Source organism: Capra hircus, chromosome 7 (genome assembly GCF_001704415.2).
Source record: "Capra hircus breed San Clemente chromosome 7, ASM170441v1, whole genome shotgun sequence".
In the NCBI taxonomy this organism is placed as follows: Eukaryota; Metazoa; Chordata; class Mammalia; order Artiodactyla; family Bovidae; genus Capra; species Capra hircus.
In genome coordinates this window covers 90,140,101-90,159,619 of record NC_030814.1, presented here as the reverse complement: position 1 = coordinate 90,159,619, position 19,519 = coordinate 90,140,101, and the positions used below count along the sequence as shown (strand labels likewise).

Genomic DNA, 19,519 nt, shown 5'->3' with positions numbered 1-19,519 from the left:
ACCTGGGAAGCCCCTTAAACAAAACACAGCCCCTCTGTTTCCATCAGCAGCCCACTGCATCATAGCCGACATCAAGGGGGTTCTTCCAGTAGTGCACTTTGTGACAAGTCATTAAGAATCTTCTCAAGTCTGGACTTCCCTGGTGGCGCAGTGGTTAAGAGTCTGCCTGCCAACACAGGGGACGTGGGTTCGATTCCTGCTCAGGGAAGATTCCACATGCTGCAGACCAGCTAAGCCTGAGCGCCGCAAGAACCGAGCCCGCGCTCAGCAATAAGAGAAGCCACGCGATGAGAAGCCCATACATAGCAACAAAGACCTGCCACATCTAACATAAATTAAAAAAAAATTTTTTTTAAGGGATATCTTCAAATCCAGTCGTCTGATTGTTACCCCTCATAATATCCTAATATCCGGTGAAAGGTTTGAGCTTGGAAGAAATGGAGGACGCTGAGCCTGTGCTGCTTCGAATTCCATCTGCAGTTTTAGTGGCACAAAGGGCCTCTGGATGTTTCTCAGTGTGGAAAAGTTCATTTTATCTCGGTTGGGCTAGAAAGTTTTTTCTGGCCATTCAAGAGGATAACCAGGCAAAAGTTCATTTTTTCATACAAGGAAAATCCTGTGGAAGAAGATCATGACTTTCAAAAAGTCCACTTGCTGGAAACTCAATGACTGGAATCCTGTCGTTTGGCTGAGGTTCAAGTCCTCTGGCAGGAATCTTCCACTTCCTTGGGCATAGCCTCCTCGTGTGTGTGTTTAAGATTTATTTACTTATTTTCTTTTTTTGCTGTGCTGGGTTTTTGTTGCTGTGCGCAGGCTTTCTCTAGTTGCAACAAGTAGGGGCTACTTTCCGTCACAGTGCTCAGGCTTGTCATTGTGCTGGCTTCCCATTGTGGAGTGCAGGCTCTAGGCGGGCAGCTTCAATCCCTGCAGCACCTGGGCTCAGTAGCTGTGGGCGCACTGGCTCAGTTGTCCTGTGGCATGTGGGATCATCCCGGAGCACGGATCAAACCCATGTCCCTCGCATTGCAAGGCAGATTCTTAACCACTGGGCCACCAGGGAAGCCCTTCTGTGTGTGTTTTGCATGCAGTTGCCGTCAGGGACAACTGGGTGAAGGGCGCACTGCAATCTTCTGTGTGATTTCTTACAACTGCATACAACTCTGCAGTCATCTCAAGGCAAATGTCTATTTTTTTAAAAAATTTAAAAAAAATGTGACCACACTCTGCTGCTTGTGGGACCTTAGTTCCCTCACCAGGGATTGAATCTGCAACTACTGAAGCCTGAGCACCTGGAGCCTGTGCCCCACAACAAGGGGTCCTCACACTGCAACGAAGAGGAGCCCCTGCTCACTGCAACTAGAGAAAGCCCAGGCAGCAACGAAGACTCAGTGCAGCCAAAAATAAAAATTAAAAAAAAAAGATAACCAACAAAGACCTACTATGTAGCACAGGGAGCTATATTCAATATCTTGTAATGATCTATAATGGAAAAGAATCTGAAAAAGTATATATATGTATAACTGGAAAAAGAGGTATAGATATATTCATATATACAAATGGACTTCCCTGGTGGCTCAGATGGTTAAGAATCCTCCTGCAATGCAGGAGACCTGAGTTTGATCCCTGGGTTGGGAAGTTGCCCTGGAGAAGGGAATGGCAACACACTCCAGTATCCTTGCCTGGAGAATTCCATCCACAGAGGAGCTGGGTGGCATACAGTCCATGGTGTCGCAGAGTCAGACATGACTAAGCGACTAACTTAACTTGTAATACATCCAAATAACTGAATCACTTTGCTGTATTCTGGAAACTAACACAACATTGTAAATCAACTGTACTTCATTAAAAAAAAAAAAAAATAGACCCCTCAGAGCTGAAAGTGGGTTGGGTCTGACTTAGCACAGACTGCCCCCTGGCTATCAGTCTCCCCACAAACCTGCATGTTCAAGATTCCAAGTTCACAGAGGTACACAGGCCCAGCTTTTGGGCGTGGCACCCATTATCTGCTTCCTTCAGCCCTGGGTCTATCTCCTCTCACTCCCAGAGCTTCCCTGGGGCTGCTCACACCCGGCATGCAGTCCCAAGCCTTCTGGAGTCAACACAGTGCCTGGCCCACGGGGCAGCTCAGTGTGGATATAAGCCCGAGCCACCCAACGTGGTTGTTGATGGTGGCCCCGCAAGCCAGGCAGGTCCGCTGTTAAGCCAGCTCTCTGGGATCAGCTTTCGAACACACAAGAGGACAGTGGAAAAGTACTAGGTATTTATACACTGCTGTGTATAGATAGGACTTCCCCAGCAGCTCAGTGGTAAAGAATCCACCTGCCATGCCGGAGCTACAGGAGATGTGGGGTCCATCCCTGGGTCAGGAAGATCTCCTGGAGGAGGGCATGGCAACCCACTCCAGTGCTCTTGCCTGGGATATCCTATGGACAGAGGAACCTGGACGGCTATAGTTCATAGCGTCGAAAACAGTCGAACACGACTGAAGTGACTTAGCACACATACACATGCCAGGGTTCAATCCCTGCTTCTCTGGGAACTAAGATCCCACAAGCCCCAAGGTACAACCCCCCCCCCCCCCCCGCCAAAAAATAAAGGGCTTCCTTGGTGGCTCAGTGGTAAAGAATCTGCCTGCAATGCAGGAGACAGATTCGATCCCTGATCCAGGAAGATCCCACATGCCTCAGAGCAACTAAGCCTGTGCGCCACATCCCCTGAAGCAAGCCCTAGAGCCAGTGCTCCACAGGAGAAATCACCACAATGAGACGTCTACAAACTCCAGCTAGAGAGTAGCCCCCACTCACCGCAATTGGAGAAAGCCCCAACAGCAAGGAAGACCCAGCACAGACAAAAATGAATAAATAAATTAGTTTTTTAATGTCAGCTTTTTTTTTTTAAGAGCGCCCTTCCCGGCCCCCCCTCTCCTCTCTCGGCTTCCTCACCTCGCGGGGGTCTCTCTCTCCCGGCTCGCGCCTCTCCCCACCCCCCCACCGGCACGCCCGGCTCCTCGTCGTCGTGCTCGCTCCCCCTACCTGGTTGATCCTGCCAGTAGCATATGCTTGTCTCAAAGATTGGGGCGCTCTACTCAATATTTGTAATAACCTGTAAGGGAAAAGAATCTTACAAAGCATGAAGACATGCACATGTATAACTGAGTCACTTTGCTGTACATCTGAAACTAACACAACATTTTAAATCAACTATCCTCCAATAAAACTTAAAACATGAAAAGGAAAGTAACAACCATTGGGATATCAGCTCCAAGAGGCCAGAGCCTGCTCGTTCTCAGTGCCTGCCATGCAGCAGATAATAAATATTTGCAACATGAATGACTGAATGTTTACATCAGCCATTGGCCTATCAAAGAGACTTCTCTGCTGTGCATGGCATGTTGATGTTTTTCATTCACGGACCTCATGCTTGTTTGTTTAATAATTTTATTTATTTACTTTTGACTGTGCTGGGTCTTCCTTGCTGTGCAGGGTTTTTAGTTGCAGTGAGAGGGGGCTGCTCTCTAGTTGCAGTGCCTGGGATTCTCACTGCAGTGGCTTCTCTTGCGACAGAGCTCAGGCTCCAGGGCCCTCCGGCCTCAGTAGTTGCGGCGCACAGGCTTAGCTGCCCCTCAACATGTGAAATCTTCCCAGACCGGGGATCAAACCCGTGTCCGCTGCATTGGCAGGCAGATTCTCAACCACTGGACCACAAAGGAAGTCCTTCAGCATCTATTTTGTGCCAAGCATGGAATAGCAGTTGGGGATCCACTTAGTGAGTCAATATACATTGACGCACAAGAGATACTATCAGGAATTTTGTGAATGGGCCATGATGGGAATATTTACACCCCAAGAATTGGCAAACACTGAAAATCAGGGTTTTAAATTACTTTTTCCAGGTTGTTCATTAACCAGCACACCATTGTACCTCATCATGGAGAACAAATTAGACATAAATCCCTGCTCTCATGGTGCTTATATCCTAGTGTGTCCTAGTGGTGAAAGCAGGAAACAAAGCAATTAAGTAAAATGTACAGTAAAATATGGGCTTCCTGGGTGGCTCAGTGGGAAGAGTCCACCTGCCAACGTGGGAGACATGGGTTTGACCCCTGGGTTGGAAAGATCCCCTGGAGGAGGGCATGGCAACCCACTCCAGTGTTCTTGCCTGGAGAATCCCCATGGACAGAGGAGCCTGGCTGGCTACAGTCCATGGGGTCGAAAAGAGTTGGACACGACTAAAGTGAGTGTGAGCACACACACAGTAAAATACAGATACTGTGGAGAATAAATCAGGGGACTGGGTTAAGGACTGCAAAGGCTGAGGTAATTAAAACGCTCAGGTAGGCTTCCTGGAGGAAGTAACATTTGCGTGAAGGCGCAAACACTTGCACTTGAGTGAAAGAGTGAACAAAGGTGTTTGGAGGAACACGTCTTCCAGGCAGAGGGCACAGCATACACAAAGGCCTTGGGGCAGGACTGTGTCTGGTGTGTTGGAGGAACAGCGGGGAGGCTGCGTTTCTGGAGCAGAGTGGGCGCGGGGGAGAGAGGGAGGAAAGGAAGGCTGGGAGAGGACGGGCAGGTCGTGCAGGGGCTTGAGGGCTGCAAGAGGACTCAGGCTTTTTACTCAGGAGCCCTGAGTGGGAGCCCTGGAGGGCTTGTGGGCAGAGGAAAGGCCGTGCCTGACTCAGGCGCTCACACGCTCCCTCTAGTGGCTGGTGCGGGGAAGACAGACTGTGGTGGTGAGGGTGGGAGCTGTCGCTGGTGCTCACAGGCGCCCTCAGGTGGCTTCCTAGGGGAGGACAGAATGTGGGGGAATGGAGAGAGGTGGGGCGGGGGTGTCCAGGGTGGAGGCCCCTTTACTGGTCCAAGTGAGTGATGATGAGAACTGAACGCTGAGGGAGGCAAAGGAGGAAGTTAGTGGGTTTTTTTTTTTTTGCCATTTCAAATAATGTGGAAACGAGTGCTTCTTTTTTCACTTTTTTTTTTTACTCTTAGTGTCAGTGAAATTCCTCAAAATGGATTTGCAGACTCAAAGATTCCTCATTTAATAGTTAAAAACACTTTTCAAATATTTAACGTTGAAATGCTGAAACATGGAGAATAGAAATTGCCCTCCTTTTCCCCACCACCTATTTTTCGAACAGTTTATAATGAAAACTTTCAAGTACACAGAAAAATTGAAAGACTTCTACAATGAATTATCATATGCCTACTGTCCACTTTCTCAATGAACACTTTGCTATTTTTGCCCTATTCTGTATTTATCCATCCTTTTATCCATTCATCAGTATATCTCACTTTTTAAAGTGAAGTGAAGTCGTTCAGTCGTGCCCAACTCTTTGCGACCCCATGGATAGTAGCCTGCACCAAGCTCCTCCGTCCATGGGATTTTCAAGGCAAGAGTACTGGAGCGGGTTGCCATTTCCTTCTCCAGGGAATCTTCCCAACCCAGGGATCGAACCCAGGTCTCTCACATTGTAGACAGATGCTTTACCATCTGAGCCACAAGTTGCATGCGTCACATCCATTAGGATGGCTACTATCAAAAACAAAATAACAGGACTTCCTGTTTGCCAAAGTTTTACTTTCCTTTTAGGTTCAAAGGATTCCCTAAGAAAACAAACCACTTGTCAAACACACAATAAATAATTCCAATATTTAATAGAGGATTATTTGATTTAATTTCAAGATGCAGCCATTAAAAAAGGGAAATAGAGGGCTTTCCTGGTGGCTCAGTGGTAAAGAATCTGTCTGCCAATGCAGGGGACATGATTCAATCCCTGATCTTGGAAGATCCCACATGCCTCAGAGCAGCTAAACCTGTCCACCATAACTCTCTAGAGCCCAGGAACTGCAGCTACTGGTGCTTGTGTGCCTAGAGCTCTGCAACAAGAGAAGTCATTGCAACGAGAAGCCTGAGTACCACAACAAAGAGTAGTCCCTGCTCACTGCAACTGGAGAAAGCCCACGAAGCAACAGCAAAGACCCAGGGCAGCCAGAATTAAGAAAATAATTTTTTTTTCCAAAGAAAGGAAATAGAAACAATAGAGAAAAGTAACAGCACACACATCACCAGATTCGGCTGACCAACATCAGACTTGAACAGCGTTAGGAAGTCCCTTGTTAACAGGATAGGTCCCAGGTGGTGTGTCCAACCAACTGGTAAGATTTCAAATTGCAGTTTCGGGCACACCCACTTCTAATCCCAGGCAGAAAATGATATCATCATCAGTTTGAGCGCAACATTTTAGCTCCAGTTTTTCTTTGAACTTTTACAATGCTGTTTGTTTCACCTCGTGAGTCATAAGACTTCTTAAACCCCAGAGGGTTGACCAGATCCTCAGAAGCTTAAGAGATTCCAGGACTCACTTCCTTTCTTATCTGAAGTGCTGTCTGGCTTGCTGTGCTTGGAGGCAGGCGCAGAATCCCAGCAGTGTCTAGGCAGGTCAGAGGCCTGCTCCCCTGCTTCTGAAGTCTGAACAGGACTTCCTCCATTTTAATTTCCCTAACACTTCCCTGGTGGTCCAGTGGTTGCAACTTTGCTTTCCAATTCAGAGGGTATGGGTTTGATTCCTGAGAAAGAAAGATGCCAGATGCCTCTTAGCCAAAAAAGAAAAAAGAAAAAGAAAGAAGAAGAACCCAGAACATAAAATGGAAGCAATATTGTAACAAATTCAATGAAGATTTTTAAAATGGTGTACATTAAAAAAAAAAACACAGAAAATAACAAGGGTTTCTATGAGAAAGTGGAAGAATTGGAATCCTTGTTTGTCACTGGTGGGAACATAAGATGGTGCAGCTATAGACAACAGTTCAGCAGTTCCTCAAAGAGTTAAACATAGAACTACTATATGATCCAGAAAGTCCACTCTTGGGTATATGCCCAGAAGATCTGAAAATAGGGAATCAAAGAGGTATACCTCTTTGTACACCAATGTTCATAGCAGCATTATTTACAATAGCCAAAAGGTGGAAACAATCCAAGTGTCCACTGATGGATGAATAGATAAACAAAATGTGGTCCACTCATGCAATAGGAAGGAAATTTTAAAAGGAAGGAAGTTCTGACACATGCTACAGTGTGGATGAACTCTGAGGATAACTATGCTCAGCAAAGTAAACCAGGCACAAAAGGACAAATATTGTTTGATCCCACTTGCTAAGCTTCCAAGAGTAGTCAAATTCATAGAGAGAAAATATGCTAGAGGTTACCAAGGTCTGAGGTCACTGTGAATAATGCTGTGATGAACATGGGTGTACAACTATGGAGTCCCTGCTTTCAATTCTCTCTAGGAGTGGAACTGTTGGATCACATGCAGGAGATCCTGGTTCGATTCCTGGATCAGGAAGATCTGTTGGAGAAAGGATAGGCTACCCACTCCAGTATTCTTGGGCTTCCCTGGTGGTTCAGGACAGTAAAGAATCTACCTGCAATGTGGGAGTCTTGGGTTTGATCCCTGGAGAAGGGAACGGCTACCCATTTCAGTATTCTGGCCTGGACAATTCCATGGACAGAGGAGCCTGGCAGGCTATACAGTTCATGGGGTCGCACGCAAAGAGACAAGAGACTGACATGACTGGGCAACTTTCACTTTTTTGTGCTAATTCTATGTTTACCTTTTTGAGGAACTACTCTTTTGGCATAATCCCTTACAAGCTCTCTTTTCTTTGCAGGCAGCATCCTGGAGACAAAGTGGTAAAATGAATGAAGTGATTGAATTCCAAGTCTATTTCTTATTTCAGAAGTAGAGTTAACTGGATGGTTAGCATAGGGAGGTTAATAGTGCTTGCTCCTTGGAAGAAAAGCTGTAACAAACCTAGGCAGTATATTAAAAAGCAGAGACATTACTTTACCGACAAAGGTCAGTCTAGTCAAAGCTATGGTTTTTCCAGTAGTCATGTATAGATGTGAGAGTTGGATCATAAAGAAAGCTGAGCGCCGAAGATGATGCTTTTGAACTGTGGTGTTGGAGAAGACTCGAGAGTCCCTTGGACTGCAAGGAGATCCAACCAGTCCATCCTAAAGGAGATCAGTCCTGAATATTCATTGGAAGGACTGATGCTGAGGCTGAAGCTCCACTTCTTTGGCCAGCTGATGCAAAGAACTGACTCATTGGAAAAGACCTTGATGCTGGAAAAGACTGAAGGCAGGAGGAGAAGGGGATGACAGAGGATGAGATGGCTGGATGGCATCACTAAATGGACATGAGTTTGAGCAAGCTCTGGGAGCTGGTGATGGACAGGGAAGCCTGGCGCCGCAGTCCATGGGGTCACAGAGTCCAGACAACTGAGCCACTGAACTCAAGTGGATGGTTCATGGTGGCTCCATTCACTTCAGGTGTCAGAAACCTTGTGCCTATCCTGATCAGAACTCTCCCAAATGCCATATGCAGTCCAGCTGCAAATCCTGTTTGTTCCACCTTCAAAATTAACTCAGCATCTGAATACTTCTCTCTGCCCCCACGGTCCCTCCTGTCTGTTTTCTTTTTTGGCGGGGAGGAGCGCCATACAGCATGTGGGATCTTAGTTCCCTAACCAGGGAGCAAACCTGTGCCCCCTGCACTGGGAGTGTGTCTTAATCACTGGACCACCAGGGAAGTCCCATAAAGTGTTTGTTAAATGAATAAATAAATGAATGAATAAATGATTAGGTCAAGTCCGTTTTTTCATTCCTTCCTGTCTAGCATTTGGGCTTCCCTGGTGGCTCAGAGGTTAAAGCGTCTGCCTGCGATGCAGGAGAGCTGGGTTCGATCCCTGGGTCGGGAAGATCCCCTGGAGAAGGAAATGGCACCCCACTCCAGTACTCTTGCCTGGAAAATCCCATGGACGGAGGAGCCTGGTAGGCTGCAGTCCACGAGGTCACTAAGAGTCGGACACGACTGAGCGACTTCACTTTGACTTTTCACTTTCATGCATTGGAGAAGGGAATAGCAACCCACTCCAGTATTCTTGCCTGGAGAATCCCAGGGACGGGGAAGCCTGGTGGGCTTCCGTCTATGGGGTCGTACAGAGTCGGACACGACTGAAGCGACTTGCAGCAGCAGCAGCAGCAGCAGCAGCAGCAGCAGCAGCAGCAGCAGCAGCAGCAGCAGCAGCAGCAGCAGCAGCAGCAGCAGCAGCAGCAGCAGCAGCAGCAGCAGCAGCAGCAGCAGCAGCAGCAGCAGCATTATTTACCTCGTCCATTGGTCACGCCCCTGAGACTTGACCACGCCCCAGGAACAATAAGCAAGCTGCGTCGCTTGCCGACCCCACCCACCTCTCGGCAGAATCGGGACAAACCATTTCCATTCGTCGTATCGGGATCGGGTGGGGAGGCCGGAGAGAAAATCTCTTATGTGGAAAGGATGGAAGCTGCCCTTCCGTTTCCCCGAGAAGTGCCCGTAGATTCCTCCTGGTGTGTGAGTGTGAGCTATGGCCCCGTTGCTGACTCGCGCTTGCGGGCCCACTCATGCTGCGGAGCCTTAGATTGGATCCTCCCTCGGGGCTGCGTTGGTGCCGGCCGGCCTGGTCACGTGGGCGGCAAGATGGCTGCCCCCAGAGCGCTGTAGCAGTGTGGCGGCTGGCGAAGTGTTGGTGGCAGCAGACGCGGAGCGGGCGGGTTCGGTAGGTCCTCCGATCTGGTAGCTCACCGGGGTGTTCTGGCGGCGAGGGGGACGGGGAGGACGCCTCACTGGGGTCTCGGCCCTAAGATTCTTTCGCTGGGAAGCAGAAAGGCCTCCCTTCTGAGAGGTCCCGGCGAACTAATTCGCTCCGGTTCTGCAGGCCCTGTCTCCGGCGATGCGCGCAGTGAGCAATCAGCACGCGGGGCGCGGGGAAGGTCCCGTGTTGGGTGACCTCTTTCTCGGGGTTCTGGGAGAACCAAACTGTGAAGGATCAGGTACTGGGGGACACGTAAACGGAGCTTACTGTTCAGTCGCTCAGTTGTGTCTGACACAGGCTGCCCCATGGATTGCAGCATGTCAGCCTTTCCTTCACCGTCTCCCGGAGTTCGCTCAAACTCACGTCCACTGAGTCAATGATGCCATGAGACATCAGTTCCTGGGAGTCTCCTCCAGGGAGCTTTGGGGAGCCGGTCGTCGCTGGGGGGTCCTGGGAGCCGCCCCGAGTGATGCCGTGTCGGGGCGACCTGCCTCTTAGCGGCAGCGGGGGCGGGGGTTTAGTTATCAGAGGTCGTTTAGTTGGGAATCGGTTTAGAGGGAGCGGATTTCGGGAATTCCGAACTTCCCTTCTTCCATCCCTTACTCTTCACTGAAGTCTGTCTCTGAGACACACCTTCGCAGGGGCGAGCGGATTCCCCGTGCCTTGGTTGGGGACTGATCTCTGTAACCCCACGTTCACAGCCTTGTCCCCCTTCCCACTGAAAAAATGGACCTAGAAGTATGAGTAGTGGGCGTACAGGTGGCCAGGTGTACCCCGGGACACACACACCTTACCCTCCTGAGCACAGAAGTGGATGTTGGGCTACATGCAGAAGTAACTTAACAGCAGCTCTGTTTTTATCAAGTGCATAGTAAGTACCAGCGGTGGTATTAAGTGCTCTGTGGGCGTAATTCCACTGGCAGCAACTCAGTGAGTTCCCTGTGCCCCTTACACCCGTTTTACAGATGATACAGATTTATACTGTGTATAAGGCACTCAGTACCCTGCCTGGCAGGCAGTGGATAATCAGTTCATTCAACAACACTTAAGTGCTTGCTGCTGTGGTGACGACACTGTGCTAGGCCTTGGAGACACAGCAAGAAACAAAACAGTGTTTCTCCTTTGTGTCTTGAAGGAGGCCCTGCACAGACTGGGAGTCAGGAGTCCTGACTTGGCTGTGTGACCCCAGACAGGTCACAGCTCATCTGTTGGAGAACAATGAGCTTGCTCACGCCTGGCTTCTGCAGTTTCTGATGGTCCCTCTTTTGTGTTTATTTATTTATTCATTTGGCTGCGCCGAATCTTAGTTCTGGCGTAAGGGATCTAGTTCCCTGGCCAGGGTTAAAAGATGGGCCCTGCATTGGGAGCTCAGAAACTTAGCCACCGGGCCACCAGGGAAGTCCCTGATGATCCCTGTTTTGAGTGCCACCTCCTTTGATAGTCACCTGTGCTCAGACAACTGCCCCTCCCTTATTAGACCAGGTTGGCCCTCCTGACTCTGCTGGGAGCCACAGCCTGCTCGTAAGCTTCACGAAGCGTCCTCACTGGTCTGGAGGGTGAAGACCAGCCTCAGCTGTGTCCTTTCACTTTAGTCCTTCATTTCAACCCTGAGTTTATGGTTTAGACCTTGACCCTCAGCCCAGCTGCCGGGATCTCTAACTCTTCACTGGGTTCCTAGGCAAGTGCTTCACCTCTCTGTGCTGGGTGGCCCCTCCTGTAAAACACTGACGACCGTGGTGCTTGTCTCAAGGGTCATGGAGAGGATGGAGCGAGTTTAGGAATGTAAGGGCTTAGAATAGATGGCTGGCAGGTAGCACGTCCTGTGTAAATGTCAGTTGCTATTGTTGTTATGGTCATTGTTCTTTTTAAATTTTTTTTAAAGTTTTTTTTTTTAATGTAGATCATTTTTAAAGTCTTTGTTGAATTTGTTACAATATTGCTTCTGTTTTTTGTCTTGGTGTTTTGGCAACGAGGCATGTGGGATCTCAACTTTCCAGCTAGGGGCGGAACCTGCACCCTGTGCGTTGGAAGGTGAATTTTTAACCCCTGGACAGCCAGGGTAGTCCCTTCTTTTTCTTTCTTTTTTAAAAAATTTATTATTCATTTTTTGGCTGTGCTGGGTCTTCGTTGCTGCGTGCAGGCTCTCTCTAGTTGCGGTGTGGGGGCTTCTCATTGCAGTGGCTTCTCTTGTTGTGGAGCACAGGCTCTAGGGCGCTCGTGGGCTTCAGTCCGGCAGCATTCTGGCTCAACGGCTGTGGCTCGCAGGCTTACCAGACCATGGATCACATCAGCGTCCCTTGCATTGGCAGGCAGATTCTTAACCACTGGACCGCCCGGGAAGTCTGTGGTCATTATTCTTATTAAGGAATTGTGTGCTGGGTGTACAGGGGTGACTAGCACTCAGTCCCTGCCTTCAGAGTTTTAGCAACTGAACAACAACAATAACGTAGGCTCTTAGCTCCCCGACCAGGGATGGAACCTGCGTCCCCTGCACTGGAAGGCGGATTCTTAACCACTAGACCACCAGGGACGTCCTCAGCAGCTCTAAACAGTAGTAACACTAATTTTCAGTTCTGTGGGTCAGGGGTCTGGGCCTGGTTTAGCTGGGTGGCTGTGGTTTTGATCACTTGTGAGGCTGCGTGCAGACCCTGGCTGGGCTACGACATCTGAGGGCTGGACTGGGGCTGGGGGAGCTGCTCTCAAGCCGCCGCTCTCACCTGGCTGTTGGTGGGAGGCTTCAGTTTCTCCACCATGTGGGCCCCTGGAGCCACAAGGAGGAAGCCACAGGGTCCTTATGACCCTCCCAAGTCACAGTGCCATTTCTCCCATATTCACCCGAGTCAGCCCTATTCACTGGGGTGTGGCGTGAGGTCCACACAGTCCACAAACACCAGGAGGTGAGAGTCCCTGAAGGCCGTATTGGGGACCAGTCTCCACAGCCCCTCTGGCTGCTGTGTGGTGAGCAGACAAGTGGAGTTCATTGGTGAGGTAGATAGAGGCCGCAGGCCCAGAGAGAAAAGTGCTTTAGGGAAGGCCACACAGCAGGTAGGCAGGGCTGGACCCAGGCACCCAGGCTGTTCAGCAGTTTGGAAACCACCCCGCTGAGGTCCTAACTCTGAGATGAACAAGTCAGCTAGCAGCAAATGGCACCTTTAACCTGGCGTCTCGGTTTCCCCTCCCAGCAGGTTCTCAAGCTGAGAGTCCCCTGGTTTAGCCCAAGTGGGGAGGAAGGCGGCATCACCATGGTGACGGAGCAGGAGGTAGAGGCAGTGGGGCAGACGCTGGTTGATCCTCGGCAGCCCCTGCAGGCCCGCTTCCGGGCACTGTTCACACTGCGTGGGCTCGGGGGTCCAGTGGCCATCTCCTGGATCAGCCGGGCCTTTGATGATGACTCAGCCCTGCTCAAGCATGAGCTGGCCTACTGCCTGGGCCAAATGCAGGACCGGCGGGCCATCCCCGTGCTGCTGGACGTGCTGCGGGACACCCGCCAGGAGCCCATGGTGCGCCATGAGGCAGGTGAGCAGACGGGGTGCGGGCTGTACTTGGTGAGCGCTGGAAGGGGTGGGTGGTGAATGCCTTCGACTATCTCTACCCCATGTCTCAGCTCTGCTGCCGAAGCACGGGAGCCAGGTAAATCCCAGGTAATGGATGGGTGTTGCCTCGAGCCAGTCCAGCTTTATGGGCCCTGAGATGTGAATTTCATGAGTCGTAAATCGTGATCCCTTTTTGGTTTTATTTTTTTGGTCGCTCCATGTGGCGTGTGGCATCTTAGGTCTTTCACCAGGGATTGAACCCGCACCTGTTGCATTGGAAGCTGAGTCTTTACCACTGGACCACCGGAAGTCCCTGTCTCTTTGATTAAAAGAAAATACACAGACAATGCGGGAGACCTGGGTTTGATCCCTGGGTCGGGAAGATCCCCTGGGGAAGGAAATGACAACCCATCCCAGTATTCTTGCCTGGAGAATCCCATGAACAGGGGAGCCTGGCGGGCTACAGTCCATGGGGTTGCCAAGAGTCGGACACAACTGAGTGACTAAAAAAAAACAGTTAAAAATGGAAATACAGTTCTTTGCTCATACGAAGACAGGCAGTGGCCATAGCCAGCCAACCCAAGGTTACTCAGTCACTTCACTTCCTGGACAGTTTTTTTTTTTTTAATGGCCACTCCAGATGGCTTGTGGGATCTTAGTTCCTCAACCAGGGATCAAACCTGTGCCCTCTGCAGCTAAAGCATAGAGTCCTAACTGCTGGACTGCCGGGGAATTCCCTGGACAGATGTTCATGGACCATCTACTGTGGGCCAGGTGCTATTCTCGCAAGAGACTCAGATAGCCAGTGAGGGGCTGTGGTTCCATTTATGATTGTCCTTGGTCCTTTTGAATATTCCCTGAGATAATCTCCAGCTTTGTCAGGCTGCCTCGGACTCCTCTCAGGATCCCAACCATGGATTCCTCTGGGAGCTCTACTTACAGAGAAATATTCGAGCCCAAACCTCAATTTCGTGTGTGTCGTTTTCTGGAATACCCAGTCATGTTGTGGTGCAAACGCTTACCTAAGTGTCAAGGAGGAAAATAAAGCCTGGGAAGGGGTGCCAGAGGTGTTGCCTTTTTTTTTTTTTGGCCTTTCCATGGGACATGTGGGATCCTAGTTCCCTGACCAGGGATTGAACCTGCGCCCCATGCGTTTGAAACTCGGAATCTCAACCACTGAACCACCAGGGAAGTCCAGCATTACTGTTTTTAATTGCTGGACAGAGATCCGAGTGGAGTAAGGGAGTAATCTAGGTAGTTGTCTGGGGAAAGGGGTTCTGGGCGGTGCAAAGGCCCTGAGGCAGGATGGTGCCTGTCTGCTGACCCTCCTTGCCCACATCGCAGCTTAGAAACCTCCTCCAGGTTTTCGGGGCTCTCCATGATGGACTCGACTCAGTGGACAGTTCTTGGCTCTCGCCACCCATGTCCCCAAGTTGTAAGGACACGCTTATCTGCATCTCCCCTCTGGGCCATGAGCTCTAGGGGTGTGGGCCAGAGTGGAGTCAGCCAGGTTCCAGCAAAGTCTGATTTCTGGGGAAGGGACACTCACTGGTGCAGATTCATTCAGGAATGGACTGGTCTCTGCTCCAAAACTCATGGCTGGGTGGCCCACCCACAGGACACAGGTAGGGGCGGTGAGGGGGAAGGCATCTGGGGTGTTTCCTAACCAGCCAATGTACGCTCTCTGCCCTGTTCTTCTCAGGGGAGGCCCTGGGGGCCATTGGGGACCCAGAGGTCCTGGAGATCCTGAAGCAGTACTCTACTGACCCTGTTGTCGAGGTAACACATCGACACCCCCATCCCCACCCTATCTCAGGTCCAGAAACTGACCTCGGACCCTGTGTCTGGTTGCCAGGGTGACCACTTGGCCCAGGGATGCCAAGAGAGGGCTGCAGTCAGGATGGACGCCAGCCACTGCCCCTTTGGGCAAAACTGAACTCTTTATACTTTTTAAAAAGTGAACTCTTGATTCACATGTAACAGCCACCCTGCTCAACTGGTGCTGGCCCAGCCCCCACTCGCCTCTCTCCTAGCCTCCCACGGGCAGTCCCTCCATCGTGTAGATCTCCTAACCCACCCACCTCTCCACCTCCACCCAGCGTCATCCAGTCTCTCCCTGCCGCCGTCCCTATTTTTTCTTTAAACAACAGCTTTATTGAGATGCGTCACATACCAGAAAACCCACTCCCTGAAAGTGGTCATTTGGATGGTTTTTAGTACATCCATGGGCTTCCCTTGCAGCTCAGCTGGTAAAGAATCCACCTGCAATGTGGGAGACTTGGGTTTGAACCCTGGGTTGGGACGATCCCTTGGAGAAGGGAAAAGCTACCCACTCCAGTATTCTGGCCTGGAGAATTTCACTGGACTGTGTAGTCCGTGGCGTCTCAGAGAGTCGGACACGATTGAGCGGCTTTGACTTTGACTTCGTATATGCGTAGAGTTATAAAACCATCACCACTGTCTGATTCCCAGAACAGTCCATCCCCCAAAAAGGAAGCCCCATCCCCATCAGCAGTCACTCCTCCATTCCTTGCCCCAGCCCCTGACCACCAGGAACCCACTCTCTGTGTCTGGGATCTGCCTGATCCCATCAGTGGAGTCACACCCTGTGTGTCCTGCTGTGTCTGCGTCTCTCACTGAGCACCTGTTCTCAGGGTCCATCCATGTGGTAGCAGGTGGGTGGGTTTCTCTCCTTTTCAGGGCTGAGTGATGCTCCTGTGTGTGGAGGGATCACATTTACTTATCCATCATCTATTAACCTATTCTGTGCCTCAGGACTCATCACCTTTAGGACAGCAGTCTTAAGCAGTCTGGCCTCCTCAGGCCTGCCCTCAGGTCATGTCTGTTGCTGGCTCCCCCTGACGGTCCTGCCTCGGGGCCTTTGCACTGGCTGATCCCACCTGATGCCTTTCTCACTGGTCACCTCCGAGTGACTCCTCCTGACCCACTGTTCTCCTGTCACTCCCTGATCACAGCAGTCCCTGCCGGTTGTTTCCAGCCTGGAAGGATCAATTAGTCCAGAGTCTGTGGGCTCTGTCCCTGCTAAGTCGGGAGCCCTGGGGGCTGGAGGGGGACCTGGCATGTCCACTCCCTTCCCTTCCATCCCCAGCGGCCGCCTGTGCGCCCCTCTCCCTGCAGGTGGCCGAGACATGCCAGCTGGCTGTCCGGCGGCTGGAGTGGCTGCAGCAGCAGAGTGGGGAGTCGGTGGTCCAGGGGCCCTACCTCTCTGTGGACCCGGCCCCGCCCGCTGAGGAGCGTGACCTGGGGCAGCTGCGGGAGGTGCTGCTGGACGAGGCCCGGCCGCTCTTCGACCGATACCGAGCCATGTTCGCCCTGCGCGACACGGGAGGCAAGGAGGCCGCCCTGGCGCTGGCCGAAGGTGAGGAGGGGCTTCGGGGGTCGGGGTCGGGGCCCCTTGGCCCCCGTGGCCATATTTGTCGCACAGAGCTGCATAGCATCCTGGACAGGTGCATCCCGGGGCAGATACTCTTATTACCCCCACTTCTCCGTGGTGGGAGCCTAGGCCCAGAGAGCCAGAGGGACTTGTCCAAGGTCACACAGCAGTCTCAGCTGCAGAGTTTGGGTTTGACCCCAGGGGCCCCCATTACTGTTGCTGGTGGCATTTTCTTCTCAGCTCTGCAGTGAGCCCTGTGCAGGTCTGAGGGGCTGTGGCTCATCCAGCAGAAAAGGAGAGGAGGGGCTTCTGGGAATCCTGGGGTCCCTTGCTCCCCTCCCCAACTCCTGAGGTGGCTGCTTCTGGTCCACAGAGCACTCAGAGCCCCTCTGCCTTCCTGGAGCTTCCTGTCTAGCCAGGGAGATGCTGGGACATCACCACCACATGGACCCAGGGTGGGAGCGCAGAGAGGGCAGGTGTGGGTTTGTCCTGGGTGGTTGCCTGGAGCAGCAGCTGCACAGTCAGGTGGGCTGGCCTCGAATCCCAGGTCTGCCTCCAGAGGACATCAGATCACAGGCAGGTCCCTCCCGGGTCCAAGGCTGGGGCCCTAGCAGGAGAAATCTGGCCCCTCTGTTTGGTTGTGCTGGTGAAAAGCCTGGGACTCTGCCTGTCAGGGTCACTAAGACTCTATGGAGTGTGGGGATCATGCAGGAAATGACCCAGAAGCACAAATGTATAAGACGCCTGCAGATCGCAGTGGCAGTGTGGGCACAACACGGAGCCGGGGTGCAGGGGGACAGGACGGGAAGGAGCGGCCATGCCCAGTCTGGCCTCCGGGGAGTGGGGAGGGAGGGGTGAGTTTCCAGAGCCCGATGGGCCCACCCTGCTTCCCCAGTCCCTCTGGTGGCGTAGGGTCCCACCTCTGAACTCCGTGACTGGCGGTGGGGATGTTGGGGAGTGCTCCCAGATACGGGAAACCCCTTTCGACCCCTCTCGGTCCCTCTGTCCCCCGGTGCCCCGCCCCCTCCTCGCTCTGTGGTGACCCCAACCTTCTTCCCCTGTAGGCCTGCGCTGCGGCAGCGCCCTCTTCCGCCATGAGATCGGCTACGTTCTGGGCCAGATGCAGCACGAGGCAGCAGTGCCCCAGCTGGCAGCGGCCCTGGCACAGCCCACTGAGAACCCCATGGTACGACACGAGTGTGCCGAGGCCCTGGGGGCCATCGCCCGGCCTGCCTGCCTGGCCGCCCTGCGAGCCCACGTGGCCGACCCTGAGCGTGTGGTGCGGGAGAGCTGCGAGGTGGCCCTGGACATGTATGAGTATGAGACGGGGTCGACCTTCCAGTATGCGGACGGGCTGGAGCGGCTGCGCTCACCCCTCTCCTAGGGCCTTCGCGGGGGGTCTCCCTTTTGGACTTGGTGCATAAACCATGCTGGAGTGAATCGCATCTTGCTTCCCTGTCTTCCGGCCCCTTTTGCATCTTGATCGCAGGCTCCTGGGGGCCACGCTGAAGTCACTTCTGCCACTGAGTACGAGGGGAGGAGGACTGAGGGGTTGTGGGAACAAAGCTGCGTCTGGGGGAGTCGGGGGGCAGTGGCCCCGCTTCTCTAGGAATGAAAGGGTGCGGGGAAGGCACTGTGGGGAAACCCAGGCCCCCAGGGTTGGGGGTGTTGGAGCTGTCCTTTGTGGGGTGGGGTGGCCTGGAGCTAAGGGCTTAGGGAGGGCAAGCAGGTCCCAGGGACACAGCCTAGATGGACTATTAAATTATTTTTGCCAAGTGATGACTTTCAGAGTGTGTTGGGGGCAGCAGAGGTGAGGGATGGCAGCTCTAAAGGAACATCTTAAGTGTGGGGGACAAAGGCGTGTAGAGAGCTCAGCTCTGGCGTCTTCCCTGCCCCAGAGACTGTGACCAACCACAAGCCAGTGCTCGTTTCACCATCAATTTCCAGGAATAAAATCTGCCCAGCCAGTTCCCTCCAAGTCAGACTCATCCTCACTAGCCTTTATTGGAGACATAAGGGAACGGGTTTTGTGGTATGGCTAAGAGCTTGGGCTATGAGTTCCCATCCCACCTCCGTCCCCTACTTCCTCCACCTGCAGTCTCTAGCAGCCCATTTACCGCTTTGTAAAATGAGTGTTAACAAGAGAATTCATTTCATGTGTGACACATTTTCACACCAAGAAATTCTCAATTTCTACACTGGCATCAGCTGGGTGTCTTACAACTCAGTTCAGTGCTGACACCATCTGCCCAGAGTAAGTGCAGACCCTCCAGGTTCAGGGGTCAGACCTGCAGAGTTGCCCTGCTTCAGACGCTGGTCTCGAGTCTGGACCTCTCATACTTCTGATCGACTGGTTATAATTTGGGGCTCCCACCACCCCCTCAAGTCAGGAAAACAATTTACTTACCTATTTATCATAAAGGAGGCAAATGAACAGCCAGATGAAGAGGCGCAAAGTCCAGGAGGGTCTCCAGCACAGGAGCATCTGTCCTCGTGGAGTTTGGGGCGGATGCTTTCATCCGCCCGGAAGCTCTCCAAGCCCTTTCCGGTAGGGTTTTCAACATGGGCACGGTCTGTTAAATCATTCGCCATTGGCAATTAGCTCAGTTCCCAGCCCCTCTCCCCGGGGTACACTCAGTTGTGTCTCAGTCATACCCGACTCTGTGACCCCGTGGACTAGCCTGCCAGGCGCCTCTGTCGATGGAATTCTCCAGGCAAAAGTACTGGAGTGGGTTGCCATGCTCTCCTCCCAGGCATCTTGACCCAGGGATCAAACCCGAGTCTCTTGCACTGGAGGCAGATTCTTTACCATCTGAGCCACCCCGAAGCCCTCTACCTGGGGTGGTGGAGCTGAAAGTTCCATCCTTCTATCCAAGAGTAGGTTCCCTATGCCACTGGGGCCCCCCAACCCAAAGCTGCCCCCACACAGGTGACACAGGTATGGTGGAAAGAGGCTGATT

At 52.0% G+C, this 19,519-nt stretch overlaps 1 protein-coding gene across 2 annotated transcripts; it reads left to right on the top strand.

Annotated features, from left to right (window-relative positions):
* On the top strand, positions 9,297-18,334 carry DOHH (deoxyhypusine hydroxylase/monooxygenase). Of its 2 annotated transcripts, none has more exons than XM_018050823.1 (5): positions 9,297-9,596; positions 12,818-13,148; positions 14,868-14,944; positions 16,304-16,544; positions 17,624-18,334. In XM_018050823.1, the coding sequence occupies exons 2-5, from the start codon at positions 12,875-12,877 to the stop codon at positions 17,941-17,943; spliced, it is 912 nt and encodes a 303-aa protein (XP_017906312.1). In that variant the 5' UTR covers positions 9,297-9,596; positions 12,818-12,874; the 3' UTR covers positions 17,944-18,334. The 2 variants fall into 2 exon arrangements, with proteins under 2 accessions (XP_017906312.1, XP_017906313.1); XM_018050824.1 differs by having other exon boundaries at positions 12,815-13,148.

What these genes read in the sequence shown, in the direction of transcription:
- DOHH (XM_018050823.1), top strand. Translation starts at nt 12,875, where the DNA reads ATGGTGACGGAGCAGGAGGTAGAGGCAGTGGGGCAGACGCTGGTTGAT. An exon ending in CATGGTGCGCCATGAGGCAG is followed by an intron (nt 13,149 to 14,867) that starts GTGAGCAGACGG and finishes TGTTCTTCTCAG; the next exon opens with GGGAGGCCCTGGGGGCCATT. An exon ending in CGCCCTGGCGCTGGCCGAAG is followed by an intron (nt 16,545 to 17,623) that starts GTGAGGAGGGGC and finishes CTTCCCCTGTAG; the next exon opens with GCCTGCGCTGCGGCAGCGCC.